Here is a 20,684-nt window from a genome sequence, read left to right as displayed (position 1 = left end):
CATTTGTGCAGGTCAGCGCTAGTGGGTTGTTTTGCATCATGGCTGGAGTTGTGTTGACACTAGTATGGATAAGTGAGGAGAGTCAGGCATTTATTTGGTTGGACTTTATAACGTGCTTTTTGTGCAGACGACCCCCTTTGGCCTTTCAGCTGTGGAGCAACTCAACTTTATTACATTTTGGGAATTACCCCCAAACTATTGGCTGTTAGAAAACTACAATTGCTTGCTGCAGAAGATTCAAAGACAATTTAAAGTTAACCCTCTTATACTTGTTAAACTACAGTACAAACGACTGGGGCTGCAACGATTAATCAAATCTCAACTCAAATCATTCTAATTAAAAAAATAATAATAATAAAAAATTCTCTGAACAAGAAATAAGTTAAAACACACGTTAAAAAAAAAAAAAGCAGTCGTTAGAACTCAACCATCTCATCCGACACCCATGTCACTCACCAGCTAGTGGATTGGACTCGAATTTGAAAAAAATATGCGCTCGCTGGAGCCCGAGAGCGAAAAGTCATGTTTTTAAAATGATTTTACTTTCACTTCTACTTGTTTGACTCACCTTTTGTCACACACAGACACATTCGGACGCCCTCCCCGCCCCTCTTGTCTTCTTCGTGAGTCATCTTTTAGTCTGCTCTCGCAACACATGTAAACACACCAGCGCTCATTCGTAGTGAAAATACAGTCAGCCTTCTCCCTTTGTCACTTTGCACGCACGCACACGCATGCACATAGCGCCTCGCTCTCTTTCCACTGGCGTCGCTTTCTGCCCTTCCCTCTAATCGAAGCCATATGTGCTGTTCTCCATGAAACGTTGCTTGTGTTTGCCACGTTCGGTGTTGACAGTGGAAGGCAACCTGCAGCACATTACAGGTTGACGTTTCATCTCTCTCGCCCCCTCTCGTTTGCCGCTGTTTGTGTATTTTTGTAATTCGTCTTTTTTTGTTGTTGCAGATTGCACATGTGGCTGACGTCTGTTGACGCAATTTGCAAGCTTGCCTCGTGGCTAGTTATTTGATAGCGGTGCGACGATTAATCAACAAGTATCAACTTTCAAAGTAATTGATCATTATTCTTGATAGTTGATTAGATGTCATTTTTAATTTAAAATAAAAATTGAATCATCAGAATGTCAGTTTCAAAATAGTAAATATTCTCTGATTTCTGCAGTCCACAATGAAAGCAGACATATAGATATATATTTTTTGTTGAATAAAAAAAAAGAGGCTTATTTTGGAAAACAGTTATCTTGATAACTTACATTTAATGTTTCTGCATTTGGCAATTTATTATTATATTATATTATATTATTAGTATGGGATTTTTTTTAATGGGCTTTAGGTGAACTGATGAATACACACACGCTCGCACGCACGCACACTTACTCACCCACATACAAAAAAAAAATATATATGTATATGTGTGTATATATATATATATATATGTATATATATTTTTAAAAAAAAAAAAATTAAAAAAGGAGATCAATGATGATGTCAAATCGAATGAACAATACTGAGCTCTCCTTAAAAAAAGAAAAAAAAAAGAAAAACAGTTATCCACATCAATTTCTGCACTGTCAATTTGAAATATTGTCATTTTTTTTTAAATAAAGAGATGTAAATTAAAGCATGTTTTCTAAAAATCTGATTAATCGACAAAATTACCAACAGATTAATTGATTACTAAAATAATTTTTAGTTGCAGCTTTACTTGGTAATCAAACTAGTGATGATAATAATAATAATTAAACCCTAAATGAACTTGCTGGTGTGTATTTACTATTTTACTTTAAGACCACTTAAAAAAAATGAAATCCTTGAGCGGCAATTCAAAGCTTCATGCAATCGTATAACAGGTGATAGTAAAATTTGCGTCGTAACACAAAACAGTGTTAAGGAATTTGATGCCCCCCCCCCCCAAACCCTGCCTCCTCCAATGTCACAGACAATGTTGCCCTCGAGCCTTTTTCTTTCTTTTTGTCTGTGACCCCCCCCCCCCCCCCCCACACACACACACACACTACACAATAGACAAGTGGAATCCTGCTCTCCTCAACCTGCTTCTGGAATGCTTAAGAACCAGAACGAAACGCGCAAGAAAAGTATTAGTCGTGTCGAACCCCCATTTGCGCACTTTTTTTGCGGTCCACTTTCCGAGTCTCACATGGCGTGCGGGATGCAAGGTCGCGCCTAATCACAACAGAGCAGGCGGTGAGTCATCATTTGGATGAATTGAGAGATGATGCGCATGAATGGACACGAGGGCGGGGGGGGGAGAAAGCTTTTATGCGAGCGTGAAGGGCTGCTCTTGTCGAGGAAAACAACGATTTCGGACCACTTCCAAGAGCTTCGTCAACTCGCAGCCTCGTGGATACTCCCCGTGGCGTTGCGTCGGATAGAAACTTGTCATTTTATGCGGTTGCTATGTAAATCCTAAAACCTATTAAAAATCCCATACCGTTCACCTAAACCGAATACTTCAGAATCAGAGTCGTGAGGTTGTCAGGAGACCCGAGGAAGGATCAAAGAAAGGACAGTGAAATCCAGCACCGGCCAGACATCACCTACTACCCACCGGGTTACCAACCAGAATCTTTCACCAACCCCAGAAACATCTAAATTCCAACAAATTAGGGAGACCTCAAGAGACCAAGGGAAAGACTAAAGGAAGGAGAGATGATGCAGAGTGAGATCCACAGACATCAGCCTCCACCGATTCAACGACCAGAGGAAGAAGCGGATTGGCGTTTGAATTGCACTTGTCACTTGATGCGACTCGATTTTGGGGTGTTTTTGTTTTTTGTTTTGTCGTCTGCACTTTTGGCTCCAGGCTGAGCTTTTGCTTTGTTTGCTTTGGGTCACAGTTGAGCTGATAGCAAAAAGGGAGACAAAAGTTAGCCAGATAGCTGCGCTATGTCCTGTTTCTGTCTAAATCATCGTATTTGATTACATTCTGATTGAAAATCCTTTTGAAAATAATGCAAATTGGTCTTTAGCCTGACAGCAAAGCGATCCCTAGAATTGAAAACAACTCTCCGACCAACTGTTGTCTTTTAATGCCGACGCCTATTTGAAGCGGTTCGTAGGCTAGCTAAACGCGTTTTATGTCACCCGTGTCCTCGGGCGGCTTTGACGTCACAACCTTCATAAAGGCAAACTCGAGTCAAGAGCTCCGTACATTCCTGGTTGGTGCACTTTGCTCCGACTTGCCTGCGCTCCGGCGGCAGGAGTTAAAATATGGCAAAAAAAATGATCTCAATTGTTATTGGCACGTAAACCCGGTCGGACGTGTTGACATATTACTCATAAAGTATCGTGAGCACCTGCTGACGGACGGACGGACGGACTCGTCGGCGTGTCACAAGTCCAAAATTCCAGCTGTTGTGGGTTGATTGGTTGACTGGAAGTGTCGCCGCAGGCAAAAAAAAAAAAAAGACACTCCCACGTGCGACGCTTCCTGTCCAGATGGCGCAACTTCTGATGAAGTGTGAATGAGTTTGGGCGGACTTTTTTTGTTGTTTTTTTTTTTTTTGTTTTGCGTGTGTGAGTCATCAGAGGTTGTCAAGTCAGTTGAAGAGTATCAGCAAAGTAGTGCTCCGCCGCCCGGTTGTGAACGGTGCGCGATATTTACATCCTCTCAGAGGCTAGCGCTACATTCAGACTCACTCTCTCCAATGCTTTGAGTCCACTTGCCTGTTTTTGGGTTCTTCTGGTCTCTTGGTTTTGTTTTGAACACTAAAAACGCTGGATCATACCCAGATAATGAGTGCAGTAAGGAACTATGGGAGCTAAAGTCATGTATAGCATGTTTGCTGTGAACTTCCGGTACACAAGAAACACTCCTTCTCAATTAAGTCGTTCAAAATCCAAAAACGTTTATATACGTTTTTTTTTTTTAAATACTTTGTCCTGCACTCCCAGGTTTTTAAATGTTTTTTTTATGCTAGAGCATACAGAAGACTTTGATGCAGCTTCTGACCTTAAGTAATGGTAGTTATTAACAAAAAAACGGCCAACAGGTGGCAGCAGAGTATAAGAGATCAGCCAGGGCCATGTTGCAACAAGCTCTTTTTGACAGTGTTTTCAACAGGTTTGAGAATAATGATGAAACGTAGCTAAATTCTAATGCTAATTTCTGCAAAACAGATCCAAACATGCTTTTTTTTTTTTTCTAATGAAAGAAGAGACGCTAATATTTCCTTTTGGGTACGTTCCATGTTTTGATAGCAACAGAACACAATATTCTGTGGGCCTTGCAAAATCAGTCCAAATCCAGTAAAACAGCCGGGAGCGAAGGGGGGTTGCTTCAGTTAAATTGGCTGGGACTGAATGACGCAATGCTTAAAATCACTCCCGGAATAGCTTAATTACCTTGCCAGAATTTGATAGAGTGGATTTAAAGTATCTATACTGGATTTGGGTCTTGGTCTTGACTTTTTTTGTCCACTAGGAGTCGCCATCCTCATGTTCCGCTGTAGTATCTGTGTCTTTGAATGTGCGTTGCATTGACTGGTGAGAGACTTGGGTGTCACTGAAGAAGAATATAGAGTTGGCTGGCTGTTAACTCATTTTATTTATATTGCACATTTTTTTCCTTCCTTTTTGCCAGTTGCCAGTTGCAATGCAATATGTCCTGACCTTGCCGCGGTGTATTTGTTGGCTCGGTTGTTTTTGGTCACAAAGGCTGATGTCGTATGCATTGATGGAGTTGCGTGTCTGCAGATAAGGACACTGATGGCAGAAGAGCGCGAGCACAGCAGGAAATGAGTGAAAGTTCTCATTTTCTTCATGTGTTTTTAGCCCATATTTTATTTTATTTTTTTATTTTTTATTTTATTTATTTATTTTTTTTTTCCCAGGAGAGCTCAGTATTGTTCATTCGATTTGACATCATCATTGCTCTCCTTTTTTTTTTTAAAAAAAACAAATAAATTAAAAAAAATAAAATAAATGTTTTTATTTTTTTATTTTTTATTTTTTTTTTTCATTTTATTTAACGGCGCTGAAAACAAACAAACAAAAAAATGTTGTAAATGTCAAGTAGCTTATAATGCAATAGTGATTGCTAACTGGGGATTTTTCTGCTTTTGTTTCCCCCCTCAGGACCTGCGATGAATCACCGTTCCCGAGCGACACGTCGGGTCCGAGCTTGCACTTGGCCTCGTCAGCTGCGACCGTGAGCCGCACTCGCTATCAAGGAAATTCCTCAGGCCTCCTGGGTCACCGCCGCTTTTTTCGCTATCAGGCCGCTTTTTTGTGCAGCTGCACAAGCTTCCGTTTCCACAACAACACACGCCTGAAGCTCTCAGACACTCGGGAGACCGAGTCGGGCATTTGGTTATTGGATGATTATCGGACCAGGACGCAATCATCCCCGCCGCGATGACACGCTCTCCAACGTGAAGGACGAAAGGGGGGTTTTTGCGTGTTATAAGCCGGCTCGGGTCCGTTTGATGGTCTTGACGACATATTAGCTCAATCGCTTTTTACGAAGAGCTTATTTCGCACTCAGCCCGGTAAACATAATAAACCTGCAGAGTTCATTTCCTCCGCAGAGCTCATTTCCTTTTGCTGCTTTATGGAGTCAATAATTGGAATGGAACCGGCTGCTTCGACAGTCTGGGACTCGAGTTGCGTTCCTATTGCGGAGGAGCAAATATGAGCGATTATGACTTGTTAGCTGGTTAGCCGTCTTGACTTAGCGTCAATACTCAATTGTCCTTTTCATTTGCGAGCTGTCGAACAGACGCGATGGCCACCGAAGAGAATCCGATTTCCACAACTCCGCCCTCGGCGGTCAGAGAAACCAGACGCTCAAACGACAGCCAGGAAGTCCGTCAGCACCCGGAGCAGTTGTGGCTGCCGACGCAGCGGAGTAGCCCCGCCCTCCTTTATTACAGGAAGTTGGCGTATGACGGTGAGAATGAGACCATTCTGGACTCGGAGTCTGGCTCTTTTGAGCAACTGGTTGGCAGAAGGATCGAAGGAATCACCTCAAAGCCTGCCAGAGGTTCCGAAGGCTCTTTTCGCCAACTGGACTTTATACGTGAGGGTGTAAATGAAGGCCGAACCGGCGGCGCCCCTTGCACCTGCGGCCGCTTTACCCGCCGGGACTCCACGGCAGACTCCGGCCAGCGCCCCCCATCCTGCTCCAGCTCCAGCCCGGCTCACAGTCCGTCGCTCGGTCGCGTCTACGGGCTGAATCGGCAGGACAGCCGGCGCTCCAGCCTGCCGCTGTCCACGCGGGATTCGCACAAGGTAGCAAACGCCAACTGAATTTTCACATGGAGGTCACGCAGAGGTCACCGTTAGCGACAACTTCATCCGGCGCTTCTTACCTGTTTGAATGTTTTCTACTTGCAGACGTCCTCCCGATGCAGCCCCTCCAGCGAACCCAACTCTCTGGCGTCCTCCCCCTGCAGCTCCCCCCCCCGGCGGCCTCGGCGCAACGGACACGTTCGCCATCACCGCCTCAAAGACGGCTTCTCAAGTTTAGAGCGGCTCGGCGGACACAGTTGCCCCTCGGAGACGTTTTTCAAATCCACAACGCCGGCCCCGATGCGTGACGAGAGGTCGTCTTCCGAAGAGGGAAGGGAGCGCCGCAGTGGGGGCGGCAGCGAAGACGAAGACCTCCTCGAGAACTCTGAGTTTGTCAGGAACCGTAAGGAGCGTTCCACCGTCCTGGTGAGGCGATTCTTTAAGAATAATCAGAAGGTACGGACTTGTTTTTTTTTTTTTTTGGAAGGTCTTTTCACATGAATTTGCATGTCTTCGGGGAGAGGGAATCGGTGTGCGAGTTCTGGGCAAGCGTCAGGACTACTCATCCAATCGGATGTGGGCCGGTTTTGAATTGTATCTGGTAGTCACAATTTCACTGTTTTCTTTGGCCTTTCAGTGCCATTTTCAGGAAACTGCAGTTTTCAGTTTTTGCCTTTTCACCGCAAGTAAAAGTGTCATCGTTATTTTATGGCGTCTCTCAGCAGTCAATCACGCTTGTAAGGGAAATGGCATTTCCAGTTTCTGCTAAAAAACGGAGGCCAATCCGCAAAGTTTGATTTGCGGCAACTGGACTGTTTTAGTTTGATGAAGACGTTTCAGAGTATAAGAGATCAGCCAGGGCCATGTTGCAACAAGCTCTTTTTGACAGTGTTTTCAACAGGTTTGAGAATAATGATGCAACTTAGCTAAATTCTAATGCTAATTGCTGCAAAACAGATACAAACATGCTTCTTTTTTTTTTCCTAATGAAAGAAGAGACGCTAATATTTCCTTTTGGGTACGTTCCATGTTTTGATAGCAACAGAACACAATATTCTGTGGGCCTTGCAAAAATCAGTCCAAATCCAGTAAAACAGCCGGGAGCGAAGGGGGTTGCTTCAATTAAAATGGCTGGGACTGAATGACGCAACAATTTCTAATTTGCGGCAACTGGACTGTTTTAGTTTGTTGAAGACGTTTCACTGTCCAGTTCAAATCGATTTTTGATGTTAATGAGTTCATTCGAAAAGGCTTCTTTCAGTTCTCAACGTTTAGCTGCGGAACGGCGAGCGAGAATCTACGCAGACACGCTGAGAGGGGTCCTTTGTCTCTTTTCTCTTAAGATGACCAAGTCGGTGTGCACGGGAACCAGAGCCATCGTCCGCACGCTGCCCTCGGGGCGCATCTCGGAGGAGGCCTGGGAGGAGGTGGCGGCGGTCCGCCGCCTGATATGGCGGCCCGGCAGGAAAGAGATCTCGCCAATCCTGAGGCGCCGTGTGGGAGAAGACCTCAGAGTCCGCGAAGGAATGCTGCACTTCGTCTGGGCCAGGATGCGCGAGGTAAAGATGCGATAACGGAACCGTGTTGCCTTGTGATGAGACGTGGACGTACGTTTCCATGACAACTACTTGCGCTTACGATGCGCCTATTAGCCTTGACGTGTTTTCAAAATGTGAAATTTCCACTGACGATAAGGCACCGGGGGTTTGGACGGATGAAATTTCTCATCAAACCGAGAGTGAAGCTCTGCCGGTGACTGCGCTTTCACTCATTTACCGACTTTGAAGCCTTTCTGCTTTCTCCTATTTGGCTCGCGAGGCAAAAGCCTGCGATGCATTAAAGATGAATAATGTTTTCTAAAAGTATGCTAATAGATCAACACACAGGCTCTTTGTTCAGGCTGCGGGAAAGTGATTTATGCCCCCGTTAGTTCTGCTCGCCATGTTACTGACAGGCCCAATGACTGAGCCCTCTGTCCTAGTGTGTGCATGCGTGTGCGTGCGTGCGTGCGTGCGCGCGTGCGTGTGTGGTGTGTGTGTGCGAATGCACCGAGCAGAGTTGGCAAGTTGGAAAAGCCACAAAAATTGAAGGGGAAGGCAAAGGAGATGGTTGAGAACTAACGTTCTAGGTCAACTACTGCGCGTATTTCCACGGCTGTTTTTTTAGCCATATAGTTTGATGTTTGAAGCTAATTGTTTGGACCGTGTGCATGTCAATCACGCCGTTGTCACGGCGATTCATGCGATAAAACGATTCGAAAGGAAGAACTGTTAAAGCTGCAGGCGTGTTTTTGTCATACCGGAACGACAACTACTTCCTGCTTCGGTGTCTAAGAATCATGGGAAATGTAGTCCTAGTAGGCTTTTTTTTGTTGTTGTTGTAGTCCTACTAGCCTAATGCTGTGGTCTCTGCTCAGAGCCAACGCAACCCGAGCTTTTCTGTCAGCCCGTTTCCAGTGCCACAATGCGGTCTACCTTTTATTGAGGCCAAGTCAAGTCCGAGTTCACGGGGTCCGAGTCCAAGTCCAGATGAGATCGAGAGTAAACCTTAAGACAGAAAATTATTATTTCACAACCACAAAAATTGGTGGCCAGTGTCAATGCTGGCCTGTTTTGTTCGTCTGAAAAAACTTTATTTCAAGTTTATTTTGGAAGAGGTTGTTAACTCATTGACTGCCATTGACGGCTATAGACGTCAAAAATTCATTTGAACTATTTCTATTAGTTTAACATTTTTCCCACTTTTGTTAAGAGTATGAAAACCTAGAATTTTTTTTATTGTATTAGAACAGATATAAAATGTGTGATTAATCGTGAGTTAAATAGTGAAGTCATGCGATTAATAAGATTAAAAATGGTAATCGCCTGACGCCCCTAATTTTTTATATATATATATTTTTAAGATTATTAAAAACTGGAAAAAAATAATTACAATTATTTTTATTTATTTAAAAAAAAAAAGAAAAGATTATTAAAAATTAGGGGTGTCAGGTGATTAAATTTTTTAATCGTAATTAATCGCATGACTTCACTAGTTAACTCACGATTAATCAACATTTTTATATCTGTTCTAAATGTGCAAAAAAAAGTTCTCTAGGTTTTCATACTCTTGTTAACAAAAGTGGGAAAAAAATTTAAACTAATAGAAATAGTTCAAATGAATTTATGACGTCTATAGCCGTCAATGGCAGTGAATGAGTTAATTGTCAGGAATAAAAACATAGCTGGACTTGGACAAGACGATCAAAATATTTTACGAGACAAGTCCGAGACAACTAAAAAGGTGCTGAGTGCGTTGCCTTATTTACTTATTGTTGAACTGTCAAATTAGCAAATGTAGCATTTGCCAAAGTAATAACTAGTGAATAAATTAGTTTTACAGTATGTGAGAATTTATCATATTGTGTTTTTAATTTAATTTTTTTTTCAATTATTTTTAGTAAACAAATACATACATACATAATACGTGTGTATATATATATATATATATATATATATATATATATATATATATATATATATATATATATATATATATATATATATATATATTTATTTATTTATTTATTTATTTATTTTTATATATATCTAAAGATGCTAGATGAATTAGCATCCATTTTTCAGGTCACAGTATCATATTAGGGGTATTTGTTCATGTTCAAATTTCAAGGCCACAGTCATCATGTTCCTTCCCAAAGTCCTCATCCACGTCCCTGCAGGCCGTCCAACACAAAAGAGGCGCTGTCTGGCAACTTTGCATGCGGCGCTTGACTTTTGCATTTTTTTTAATGGACCTTCTTGTGTTTTCCGCGGATTTGTTCGTACGCGCGCCCCGGGACGACCACAACAGAGCCCGACACTGTCTAAGGTTACTGTCTAAGGTTACTGGCATGTGGAAGTGTGTGGGGCGCACGCGTTCACCCGCAGCGCGGTTTCTGACTCGGGCCGGGTGTTTTTACGAGGCCCTTTGCGGTTGTCGGAATACGGCGCGAGCCGGGGCCAGGCGGAGCCGCTTTTGATGCATCCATTCAAATAAGTGGGAGTTGCCAACGCACACCATGTGAGCTTACCCGCGTTTGACAGCAATGAGCTGCAGTCAATGACGAGAGCTGTCGTTATTAAAACAATCAGAAATAAAGTAGTATACCATCCATACAGTATTGGCAAAAAAAAAACGGCTCCAAATCTCTAATTGAATTTATAAAACTATGTTTTCACTCGCACTCCTCAACATTTAGTACACTGGCTCCCTGTTGCAAAGTCTTTTTTTTTTTTGTTTTTGTTTCTGGGCTATCCCGCAGCCCCTGCGTGTTTATTGCTACAACTAACGAGGCGGGCCAAAGAATACAGGATTATATGAGGGTGGAATATGAGCAGGGAGCAAGATGGAGAGCAGCGACAATTACAAGAAAATTACACTTGAGTGGTGGAAAAAGTAGCAAGAAAATCCCTTTCTGGAACAAACGTCAGAAATGAGGACAGTCTGAGAGGATGGGAAGCGTAACCGAAGGTGCAAAAGCCACCTTGGAAAAGCAAATATTTTTTTTCGCTTGTATTTAGATTTTTCCCGTGGGAAATTAATTCACGTGTTTCAAGTTGAAACTTTTATTTATAGTAAAGCAACATCTTACGTAACATTCTTAACTCATTTGCTCCCAAAAACGCATCAATACGTTATATTGTAAATGCTGCCATTCTCCCAGAGACGTATTTATACGTTTTTTTTTTTTTTTTTTTTTAAATGTAATAAAAAAATAAAAAATTACGCTAAAGCATAAAGGCTTTGGTGCAGCCTCTGAACTGAAGAGGATGCTTGAAGCAGTGGCAGTTATCACAAAAATGGCCAGCAGGTGGCAGCAGAGTATATGGGATCAAGCAGGGCCATGTTGCAAAAAGTTCTTTCCCCCACAGTTTTAAACGGATTTGTGAATAATGATGAAATTTAGCTATATTCTAATGCTAATTGCTGCAAAACGAAAACCGATAATAATATGGGCCTTGCAAAATCAGTCAAAATCCAGTAAAACCGCCGGGAGCGAAGGGGGTTGCTTCAGTGAAAATGGCTGTGAGTTAATGAATTTTGGTGTACTTATTTATAGTGCAGCCTCTGAACTGAAGAGGATGCTTGAAGCAGTGGCAGTTATCACAAAAATGGCCAGCAGGTGGCAGCAGAGTATATGGGATCAAGCAGGGCCATGTTGCAAAAAGTTCTTTCCCCCACAGTTTTAATCAGATTTGTAAATAATGATGAAACTTAGCTATATTCTAATGCTAATTGCTGCAAAACGAAAACAGATAATAATATGGGCCTTGCAAAATCAGTCAAAATCCAGTAAAACAGCCGGGAGCGAAGGGGGTTGCTTCAGAGAAAATGGCTGGGAGTTAATGAATTTTGGTGTACTTATTTATAGTGCAGCCTCTGAACTGAAGAGGATGCTTGAAGCAGTGGCAGTTATCACAAAAATGGCCAGCAGGTGGCAGCAGAGTATATGGGATCAAGCAGGGCCATGTTGCAAAAAGTTCTTTCCCCCACAGTTTTAAACGGATTTGTGAATAATGATGAAACTTAGCTGTATTCTAATGCTAATTGCTGCAAAACGAAAACCGATAATAATATGGGCCTTGCAAAATCAGTCAAAATCCAGTAAAACCGCCGGGAGCGAAGGGGGTTGCTTCAGTGAAAATGGCTGGGAGTGAATGAATTTTGGTGTACTTATTTATAGTGACGGTGCAACACAAAATCTAAAGTTTTAGTTCAATCAGAGCAGGGGGTTTGGGTGCTACGGCCTGCCAAACTTTGATGTTTTCATCAAAAAGGGGTGTGGCCGACATTGAAGGTCAAAAGGGCACTAAAATATGCACGCACCATTCTTCTAGATGATTGCACATTTGGAATCCTTGTTGAATTTTATATATATATATATATATATATATATATATATATATATTTTAATGCTAATTGCTGTAAAACGGAAACAGATAGAAATATACTTTTTTTTTTCCTGATGTAAGAAGAGACTCTAATCTTTCTTTTGATAGGTTCCTTGTTTTTATGGCAATAGAACACAATATTCTGTGGGTCTTGCAAAATCTGTCAAAATCCAGTAAAAACAGCCGGGAGCGAAGAGGATTGCTTCAGTGAAAATGGCTGGGAGTGAATGAGTGAAGCATTTCTTGACAATAATATCTTATATGTGACCTCACTTGTCTAAACATGACATCCTGATTAATACGACATTTGTGGAAGATGAGTTGTGAAGCAAAATCCAGCCGTTTTTATCCCTCTTCAACTGAAGATGACATCAATGTTGCTCAGGCAATGACCAATTACAGCTCACCTGTTTTTTTGAAGCTGAGCCGTGATTGGTTGTTACCTGAGCAACCGTGATGTCATCTTCTGTCGACAGCAAATGGCAAAATGGCCGCCCTCTCCGGTGGGGAAAAAAAAAAAAAAACGGGTGGATTTTGCTGCTTAACTCATATTCTTCATCTGACGTGAAAAAAAAAAAAAGTTTCGACTTTTAGATGCTCACTCAAGTTAAAGTCCTTTCAGATTTATAGAAATCTTAGCACCGGTTCAAGATCCGGATTTGTGTGATTCGGGTCTACCATACGTGGCCATTACCAGCGTTGACATTCACAGCTACCTTCCTCTCCCATGTCGCGTTTTCCGTTAAGCGCCAGGGAAGTCAAACAGACAAAGAGGAAGTGATCCCCCACCGCGCTGTAGCGACATACTCGCAGGCACGCACACACCTGGCACAGCAATCAGACCAGAAGTGTCTTTTGTCGTTTTTTCTCTCGTGAAATTCCATCAATTATAGCCCCCTTTGAATCCTTTCACTGAGCGGTAAGTAACCGTGCAGTGGCAGTGAGACACGGCTAGCCGGGACGCGTCCGCGTAATTACGCTTGTCTTATTACAGATGATACAGGAATAGAGCGTGTCCTCGAGGGACTGCTGTTTACTCCTCGGCGTGTCTCATCACAGGCAGGACTCGGGCCGTAAATGTTGCCGTCAATCTGTGTCATGGGAAAGTAAATAAAGCGCAGGAAAATGCACTTTCTCACGGGCTATTAATGTCACAGTATTGGAGCATATTAAGATCACGCTGAGATGTTGCTTTATCGATATAGGAATAAATGCACCGCTTTAAAAATGTCAAGTATCATTTTTCTTATTACTTAAAACTACCATTTGGCTTTTCCTTGAAATCTGCTAATTTAATGCTCAGAGGTGGCAAATCCAGGTCCAAAAAGCAAATACCTTGTCACATTTTGGCTTTAGCCCCTGGTCCTAGCTAGCTGGTAAACGAGCACCATGGGAGCTAGCTAGCTAGCTAGCACCGAAGGCTAAAGCCAAACTGTGGCAGGGTTTTTACTTAATGCTAACAAATAGCATCAGTGTTGCGGTATTATGTAATGGCTATGACTATGTCGACAGATAATTAGTTTTTGTTTTTTTTATCGTAATTAATCGCATGACTTTAATATTAATCACAAATTTTATATCTGTTCTTAATGTACAATAACATATTTTTTTCCTAAGTTTTCATACGCTTGTTAACATCAAAGTGGAATTTATTTTTAACTAATTGAAATATGGCTGCATCTTTTAGACATTGATACAGTAATTTCATAATAACTCATAAAAATTTTGTTAAAATTAAAAAGATGTAAGTGTGATATTGATTTGTGTTGAGGTCATTTTTCTGCCACTAGATGGCATAATTGCATTTGTAAGACATTGGTGACAGCTCAGTGCATTTTTCTTTTCATATTAAGAGATGTCTAATCTTTAACATGAAGTAAAATTGTGAAATACAAGTTGACCCCAGTGTCCACAAATATCTGTATTTTTATTACACTTATTACTGCAAAAATTTTGACGTGGACGTGTCTGCAGCATTGTGACTTGAATTCCCAGAGTTCAGGCTTTCCAAGTAAGAGGCGGTACATTAATCGCACGTTCAAAAAAATTTGTGCCATTTTAGGAACTTTAAATTGTCTCAAAATGAACGCACTGATTTTGACCTTCCTACAGATAATATAACAATATTCACACAAAGACTGACCAATATTGTATCCAATGAAAAGCTGAGACTGTAATTTTAGTTCCGAATATCCGTTGTTTGTAGTTTTCAAAGTGACTTTTTGTGTAAATTGATGGAGTTGAGGCGCTCGCCTCGTGACCATTATTATCATTCCTCTATTCTCTCGCTGTGTTGTTCCGCTACAAAGGAATGTGCCGAGCAGGCCACTTTCTCACTCTGCTGCGTGTTGTGGCTTAGCCGGAGATTAGCGCATGTGTGTGTGTGTGTGTGTGCGATGATGATGACGGGGTTACAGTATTTGTGTGCTAAACACACTCTTGTTTCCTCAGATGTCTACTCAACATAGAATTTAGCGGCATTTGCTGGGAGCACTCAACTGTACCACACGGGACGCTCCGTTAACTGTTGCTATGCTCTCAAACTGTTTGTTTTAGTGGAGTTTGTTTTGGCTGAAACGCACGGGGTGACATTGGAGTGTCAAAAATGCATCTGGGTGTGTTTTTCCATTTCATTGGGTGGAAATGTGTGCATAAGATGCCAGGTCAGGCGCCTCGCGTCTTGGTGACAGTGTCATCTTGAAAGGATTGCTTAGCGTCAGTGGTTTTTGGAAAAATCTCATGGTTACGCCAACCAAAGGGTCGTTCCATGCGGGTTTAACCAAGCAGATTCCGATTGTTATGGATCTTGGTATACTTGTTGATAGTGATGGCGCAACACTAAATCTGAAATTTTAGGTCAATCGGAGCAGGGGTTTGGGAGCTACGGGCCAGTCGAATTTGGACATTTTGGGCAAAAAGGGGCGTGGCCATCTTCCTTTGAACCCTCTGGAACTTCTGGGTCAATCTTCTCACAACAGGTTTTGCTGGAAAGGGAATTCAACAAGGATTCCAAATGTGCAATCATCTAGAAGAATGGTGCGTGCATATTTTAGTACCCTTTTGACCTTCAATGTCGGCCACACCCTTTTTTGATGAAAACATCCAAGTTTGGCAGGCCGTAGCACCCAAACCCCTGCTCTGATTGAACGAAAACTTTAGATTTTGTGTTGCACCGTCACTATAAATAAGTACACCAAAATTCATTAACTCATTCACTCCCAGCCATTTTCACTGAAGCAACCCCCTTCGCTCCCGGCTGTTTTTACTGGATTTTGACTGATTTTGCAAGGCCCATATTATTATCGGTTTTCGTTTTGCAGCAATTAGCATTAGAATATAGCTAAGTTTCATCATTATTCACAAATCTGTTTAAAACTGTGGGGGAAAGAACTTTTTGCAACATGGCCCTGCTTGATCCCATATACTCTGCTGCCACCTGCTGGCCGTTTTTTGTGATAACTGCAATTGCTTCAGGCATTCTCTTCAGTTCAGAGGCTGCATCAAAGCCTTCTATATGCTCTAGCATAAAAAAAACTTTTAAAACGTATAAATACGTCTTTGGGAGCATATACGTTCTTGGGAGCGAATGAGTTAAAATCAAAATCTGGCTTGGTTAAAATGTTTAGGTTTTATTTATTTTTGGGTGACTTGGCATGGAAAAACTTCCAACAAAAATGCCACAAACACTTTACATGTTGAAATAATGATGATGATATCTAAAATAACTCACAAATTTTACTAAGTGACAAATAGAAAGATCTTTTTCAGTCAAGCTCATTTATAAGCCATGTGTTCAATTTACCTACATTTCCCTCTGTGGAACACAAGCGCAGTGTGTATTTGGATAACAGGTTATAGATGATGTAATACTTTAGCACAGGGACTGATTCTGAGGGTATCCCACCACCTCTGCCGGCTCAATTTGGATTAGCGCTGCCCACCCACAAGTGGATTAAATAAGCGCATGTGTACTATTTTGGGCGCACTCGATGAATCACACAATTGATGTTAAAAAAAAAAGAAAAGCCTGGCCCTTTGTTAGCACTTACGCTTGTGACATGAGAGGTCAGCCGGCCAGGGTTGAACCCAAATTGAAACAAAATGTTCTAAGTGTGACGTCAGGGTTTTGTACAGTAAAGCCGGTTTGAACTAAGGCACATCTGGAATGTTGCAGCGTCATTTCAAAACTTGAGCTTTCTTATTGAATATGACAAAACATAATTGAGCCCGCTCGGGCCGAGCGAGTGGACACGTGGAAATGGCGCCACCTAGGGGAGAGAACTCAGCAGTGCACAGACAACCGTGTCCTTGCTCATCCACTAGAGGGCAACGTTGCGTGCACAAACCCTGCCTCCGTACCTTGTGGAAACAATTACACGGCCCCTTGTTGTACAAGCCATGATGATGAATGCGCGCCCTCATTAGCAAGGCAAGCGTTGATCAAAGACATGCAAAGCGAAGGCCGAGGCGGTGGCCAGCTGTTTGCGTCGCCCTCGACGTGACTTTGATGTCACGTTGATGTTTCCACTTCATTAGCCACATTCAGTGGGACAAACTGTATTTAATTCCGTGGTGGGTCGTGCGTTTGGCACCCGGGCCCTGACTCAACCCACCTCTTAATACCGCCATTGTCTCGTTGTAATTAAGAGAAACTATCAATACTATTTGAAACGACTATTTTGACGGTATGATAACCATGAGTAAAAAATATTGTGGTTTCAAAGGAATTACAGCTCTAAAATGTATTATTTTGAAATGATTGGGTAAATATCAATAACTGTCCGGAAACGAGCTGATGTTAGCCAAACATGCTAATTAGCTAGTTAACTCATTCACTGCCATTGACGGCTATGAACGTCAGAAATTCGTTTGAATTATTTCTATTAGTTTCAAAAAATGTTCTACTTTTGTTAACAAGAGTATGAAAACTAGATTTTTTTTTATTGTACATTTAGAACAGATACAAAATTTGTGAAGTCATGCGATTAATTACGATGACATTTTTTTATTGCCTGACGCCCCGAATTTTTAATTGTCTTTAAGTCAGGCGATTAAAATTTTTAATTGTAATTAATCGCATGACTTTAATAGTTAACTCATGATTAATCACACATTTTATATCTATTCTAAATGTATAATAAATAAATAAAAATCTAGGTTTTCATACTCTTGTTGACAAAAGTAGAAAAAAATGTGAAACGAATAGAAATAGTTCAAATGAATTTCTGACGTCAATAGCCGTCAATGGCAGTGAATGAGTTAAGATAATAATCGTGCCTTGGTAGCAAGTCTATAGTATTTATTTCACTTAATTGTCGCCATGCTAACTCTCGTAGCTGTTTGCAAAGGTTCATTTCAAGCATGATGTTGAAGACTCTCGTAAAAAAAAAAAAAATTTTAACAAAAAAGAAAAGTCGCCACGGCTCGCTGAGGAACAGTCATGTCACTTTGCCTGTACTGATGGCGCAAAAAAAACAAAAAAAACAAGATCATATCACTGATGGAACGTTTTAGCAGTTTTGAAACGGCTGTTTACGTTGACAGTTACCGGCCACCTTTGAAACTGACATCTAATTGGACGGAGAAAAACAAAACAAAAACTGACATACAAATACTGGATGTGGCTAGCAAAAAGAAATGTAACAAAGACACAATATACTGTTGGGAATAAATTAATACAATTCCATGCAATAAATATTTGAAATTAGGTTAGCGGGTTAGCACGCTTGCCGAAAGCCGTATTTGAACATTTTCCAAAAAATAAGGAAAAATGCAAGTCTCGTTGCCTCCATTCAACTTTTGACAGACATTAAGAATATACCTAGACATAAATAAATAACACAATATTTAACAAGCTCGTCAATATTACAGTCGTTTAAGGCAATTGTGCTAAATCAGGCTAACAAAATATGGCCAGTGTTTCTGAAATTCAAAGTCAAATAAACCTTCAATTACCAACAGGACATTTTGGAATCCATGAGTTTTTCTTGTTTTTGATACTTGACGTGACCAGATGACTTTGAGCTGGGAGTCATCTCGCCATGAAAACACACGGCGAGGGTTCTCCTGAGGTTTTTGTCGGACACATTGTGTACACGCGCAGGAGGAGGATCGATTGAAACCTGATGTACAATACCAGCGTCTCCCCCCCCCCCCCCCTTTCCGTCCTTGTGTGTTTACAGTGCGCTGACCGATAGCATCTTGTCGGCCCGTTGCCTTATAACCTAATATGGGGGTTACCCAAGGCAGAGATATCAGCCTCTTTTTTTTTTTTTTTTTTTTGCTTTGTCCCTCACATTCATTTGCTTCCCTCCTCTTTCTCTCTCTCTCTCTCTCTCTCTCTCTCTCTCTCTCTCTCTCTCTCTATTTTGTGAGCTTTGTTGATGCAGAGAGTACAGACTCCCACTCTTTCTTCATCAGTCTTACTCTCCTGCACCCACCTTTTTTCTTTTTCTTTTTTTTTTACTCCCATATATGTACTTTCACTCTTTTGCAAGCTTTCTCAGACGAGGGATTTGGATGAATTTGTACCTGAACTGTAAGTGACCGTTTCCAGTAAGTCATCGTTTTTGTCTTTTCATTCATGAATTTTGTGAGTTTTGTGCTACTTTGGTATCGGGCAAAATGGTTGAATGCGACTTTTAAAAAAAAAAAAAAAAAATGATGAAATGGACATCAGCCGGAGTCACTTCTGCCTAATTTTTGCGCACGCCTTACATGTCGTAGAACTTTCTTGCATTATGGAACGGAAGAACATCCATCATGCTAGTCTGGCACTGTCACGCCGGCATTTTGCGCGATTGTGTCGCAGCCCCGTGTTGTATGACATCATGAGAACTGTAAATGAGGAGGGGGGGGGGGGAGTGTGGTGTGAAAGGGTCCCACTGGCTGCATGTGGGTAATGACTTCCAGCTTGTTGTGGGACTTCAACGTGGCCTGATGTTGACATTTTTGGGGTCATTCTTAAGTTTGTATTAGACGAATTGTAAAATAACAAAAACTTATCGTGGTGTTTTCTTTTTTTTAATGAAACGTCGTCTCCTGCTAATATAAAAGCAGAAAATTACACTATTGTATTTTTTTGTTGTTCTCAATTTTCTAAGCGTAACTATAAAAACGAAACCGTTTTCTCCTCCCCCCCTGAGGATAAGAGGAGCAAACGAGATCTATCAAGCGCACGATTGTCCCAGAAATCCGAGACGCTGATTGCGTTAACTTTATGAGGATCGTTTTTCAAGCTCGGTACGCTGACCTCGTCTCCTATAATAAGCTTTAAACCAATTGTCTGCGTAGTGCCATTAAATGTGAAAAAATAAAAAGTCAGCAATTGTGTCGTATTGAACTCGCTAATGACAACTTGCTGTGACAGTTTTTGCATTTTAGAAGTTTGTCGTTTTTTTTCCCTCCCCTTATTGCCTCATTGTTTACAAATGCTCTTCGCGTGTGTCCCCAGACACACAACCCGCCGTGTACACAGTGCGATGCTGCAAGCTTGGTAAAAAAGGTGCGAGGCAGAGCTCCGGGGGTGGGCTTTGCTCTTCTCAAGCAACTCCATGTGAAATTCAGCACAGCGTTATGAATCAAGGCCGAGCAGACGTCCATCCGCATTTAGGAGCCAAAACTCATACGATCATTTTTAAACTGCTTTTTTTTTTTTTTTGTCAGTCAAGAGGCAATTCTTTAAAATGAAGGTTTTCCTTTTGGTCCTTCCACTTCCACAAAAATCAGTCAGCATGATTAAGGCTAAGACTTGTCTTTTTTTTTCCCCCCTTGTATCCAAATACAGCCTGTAAATTAATGTCAGCCTCAAAGTCATTTTATCATATCGTGTTCTTCACAAAGGATGACTCCGTACGAGCGATAAATAAGCTAAACCTTACTTAGCATTTTAGCTTATTCAGTGCAACATATACACATCTGTACATTTGCCGGCCTACACACAAAAAAAAATTTTTTTTCCACAAGCACAGAACTTAATCAAGTTGAGAAAGTCCAGGCTGTGTCTGCGACGGGCAAACATTACCTCGTGGAGACGCATTGCACAAAAAACAAAAACAGGTTTATGTCTCCTAACACAGTTCGCACGCAGTCCGAGGAAGGTCGGCTTAAAAGCGTCTGCTTCCTCAAATACCAAAGCTGCTGAACATACCTGCCGCCTTTTGAAATAGATAAAGCGCTATTGATTTAAAGCCACTTTTTGGGTGGCCACGCAATTCAGTGTCTCTCGACCAAAACGTGCTGTGAAAGATCAGCGGATACGCATATTTAACCACCAATCAGCCTTTGTTGTGAAAAGCCAAAAATGTACACATACTGTACATGGCCACCAAGTGCGTGGCAGGCCTCCTGCGAGAAGAAAAAGGTTACGACTGACGTCTCTGCGCTGACCTCAGCTCTGAGGCCACCGACCAGAATAACAGAGTTCTTTTAATGCGCGACCCCTCTCCCACCAGGCTGCGCTAACCTTCACCCCTTCCTTTCATGA

The 20,684-nt window shown here is 41.7% G+C and overlaps 1 protein-coding gene across 4 annotated transcripts in view; it reads left to right on the top strand.

The window, feature by feature from the left end:
* The window catches only part of plce1 (phospholipase C, epsilon 1), a 62,034-nt gene that overhangs the window by 442 nt on the left and 40,908 nt on the right, over positions 1–20,684 (top strand). For all 4 annotated transcript variants that reach the window (XM_077550267.1, XM_077550266.1, XM_077550265.1 and 1 more), the window contains exons 2-4: positions 5,115–6,269; positions 6,375–6,725; positions 7,613–7,828. In XM_077550267.1, coding sequence (XP_077406393.1) covers positions 5,763–6,269; positions 6,375–6,725; positions 7,613–7,828 — 1,074 coding nt within the window. In that variant the 5' untranslated portion in view covers positions 5,115–5,762. The remainder of the gene's footprint in view (positions 1–5,114; positions 6,270–6,374; positions 6,726–7,612; positions 7,829–20,684) is intronic.

The sequence above is a fragment of the Vanacampus margaritifer genome, chromosome 18 (assembly GCF_051991255.1).
Source record: "Vanacampus margaritifer isolate UIUO_Vmar chromosome 18, RoL_Vmar_1.0, whole genome shotgun sequence".
NCBI lineage: Eukaryota > Metazoa > Chordata > Actinopteri > Syngnathiformes > Syngnathidae > Vanacampus > Vanacampus margaritifer.
The sequence above is the reverse complement of the archived record's forward strand: the minus strand, read 5'-3'. Positions and strand labels throughout refer to the sequence as shown.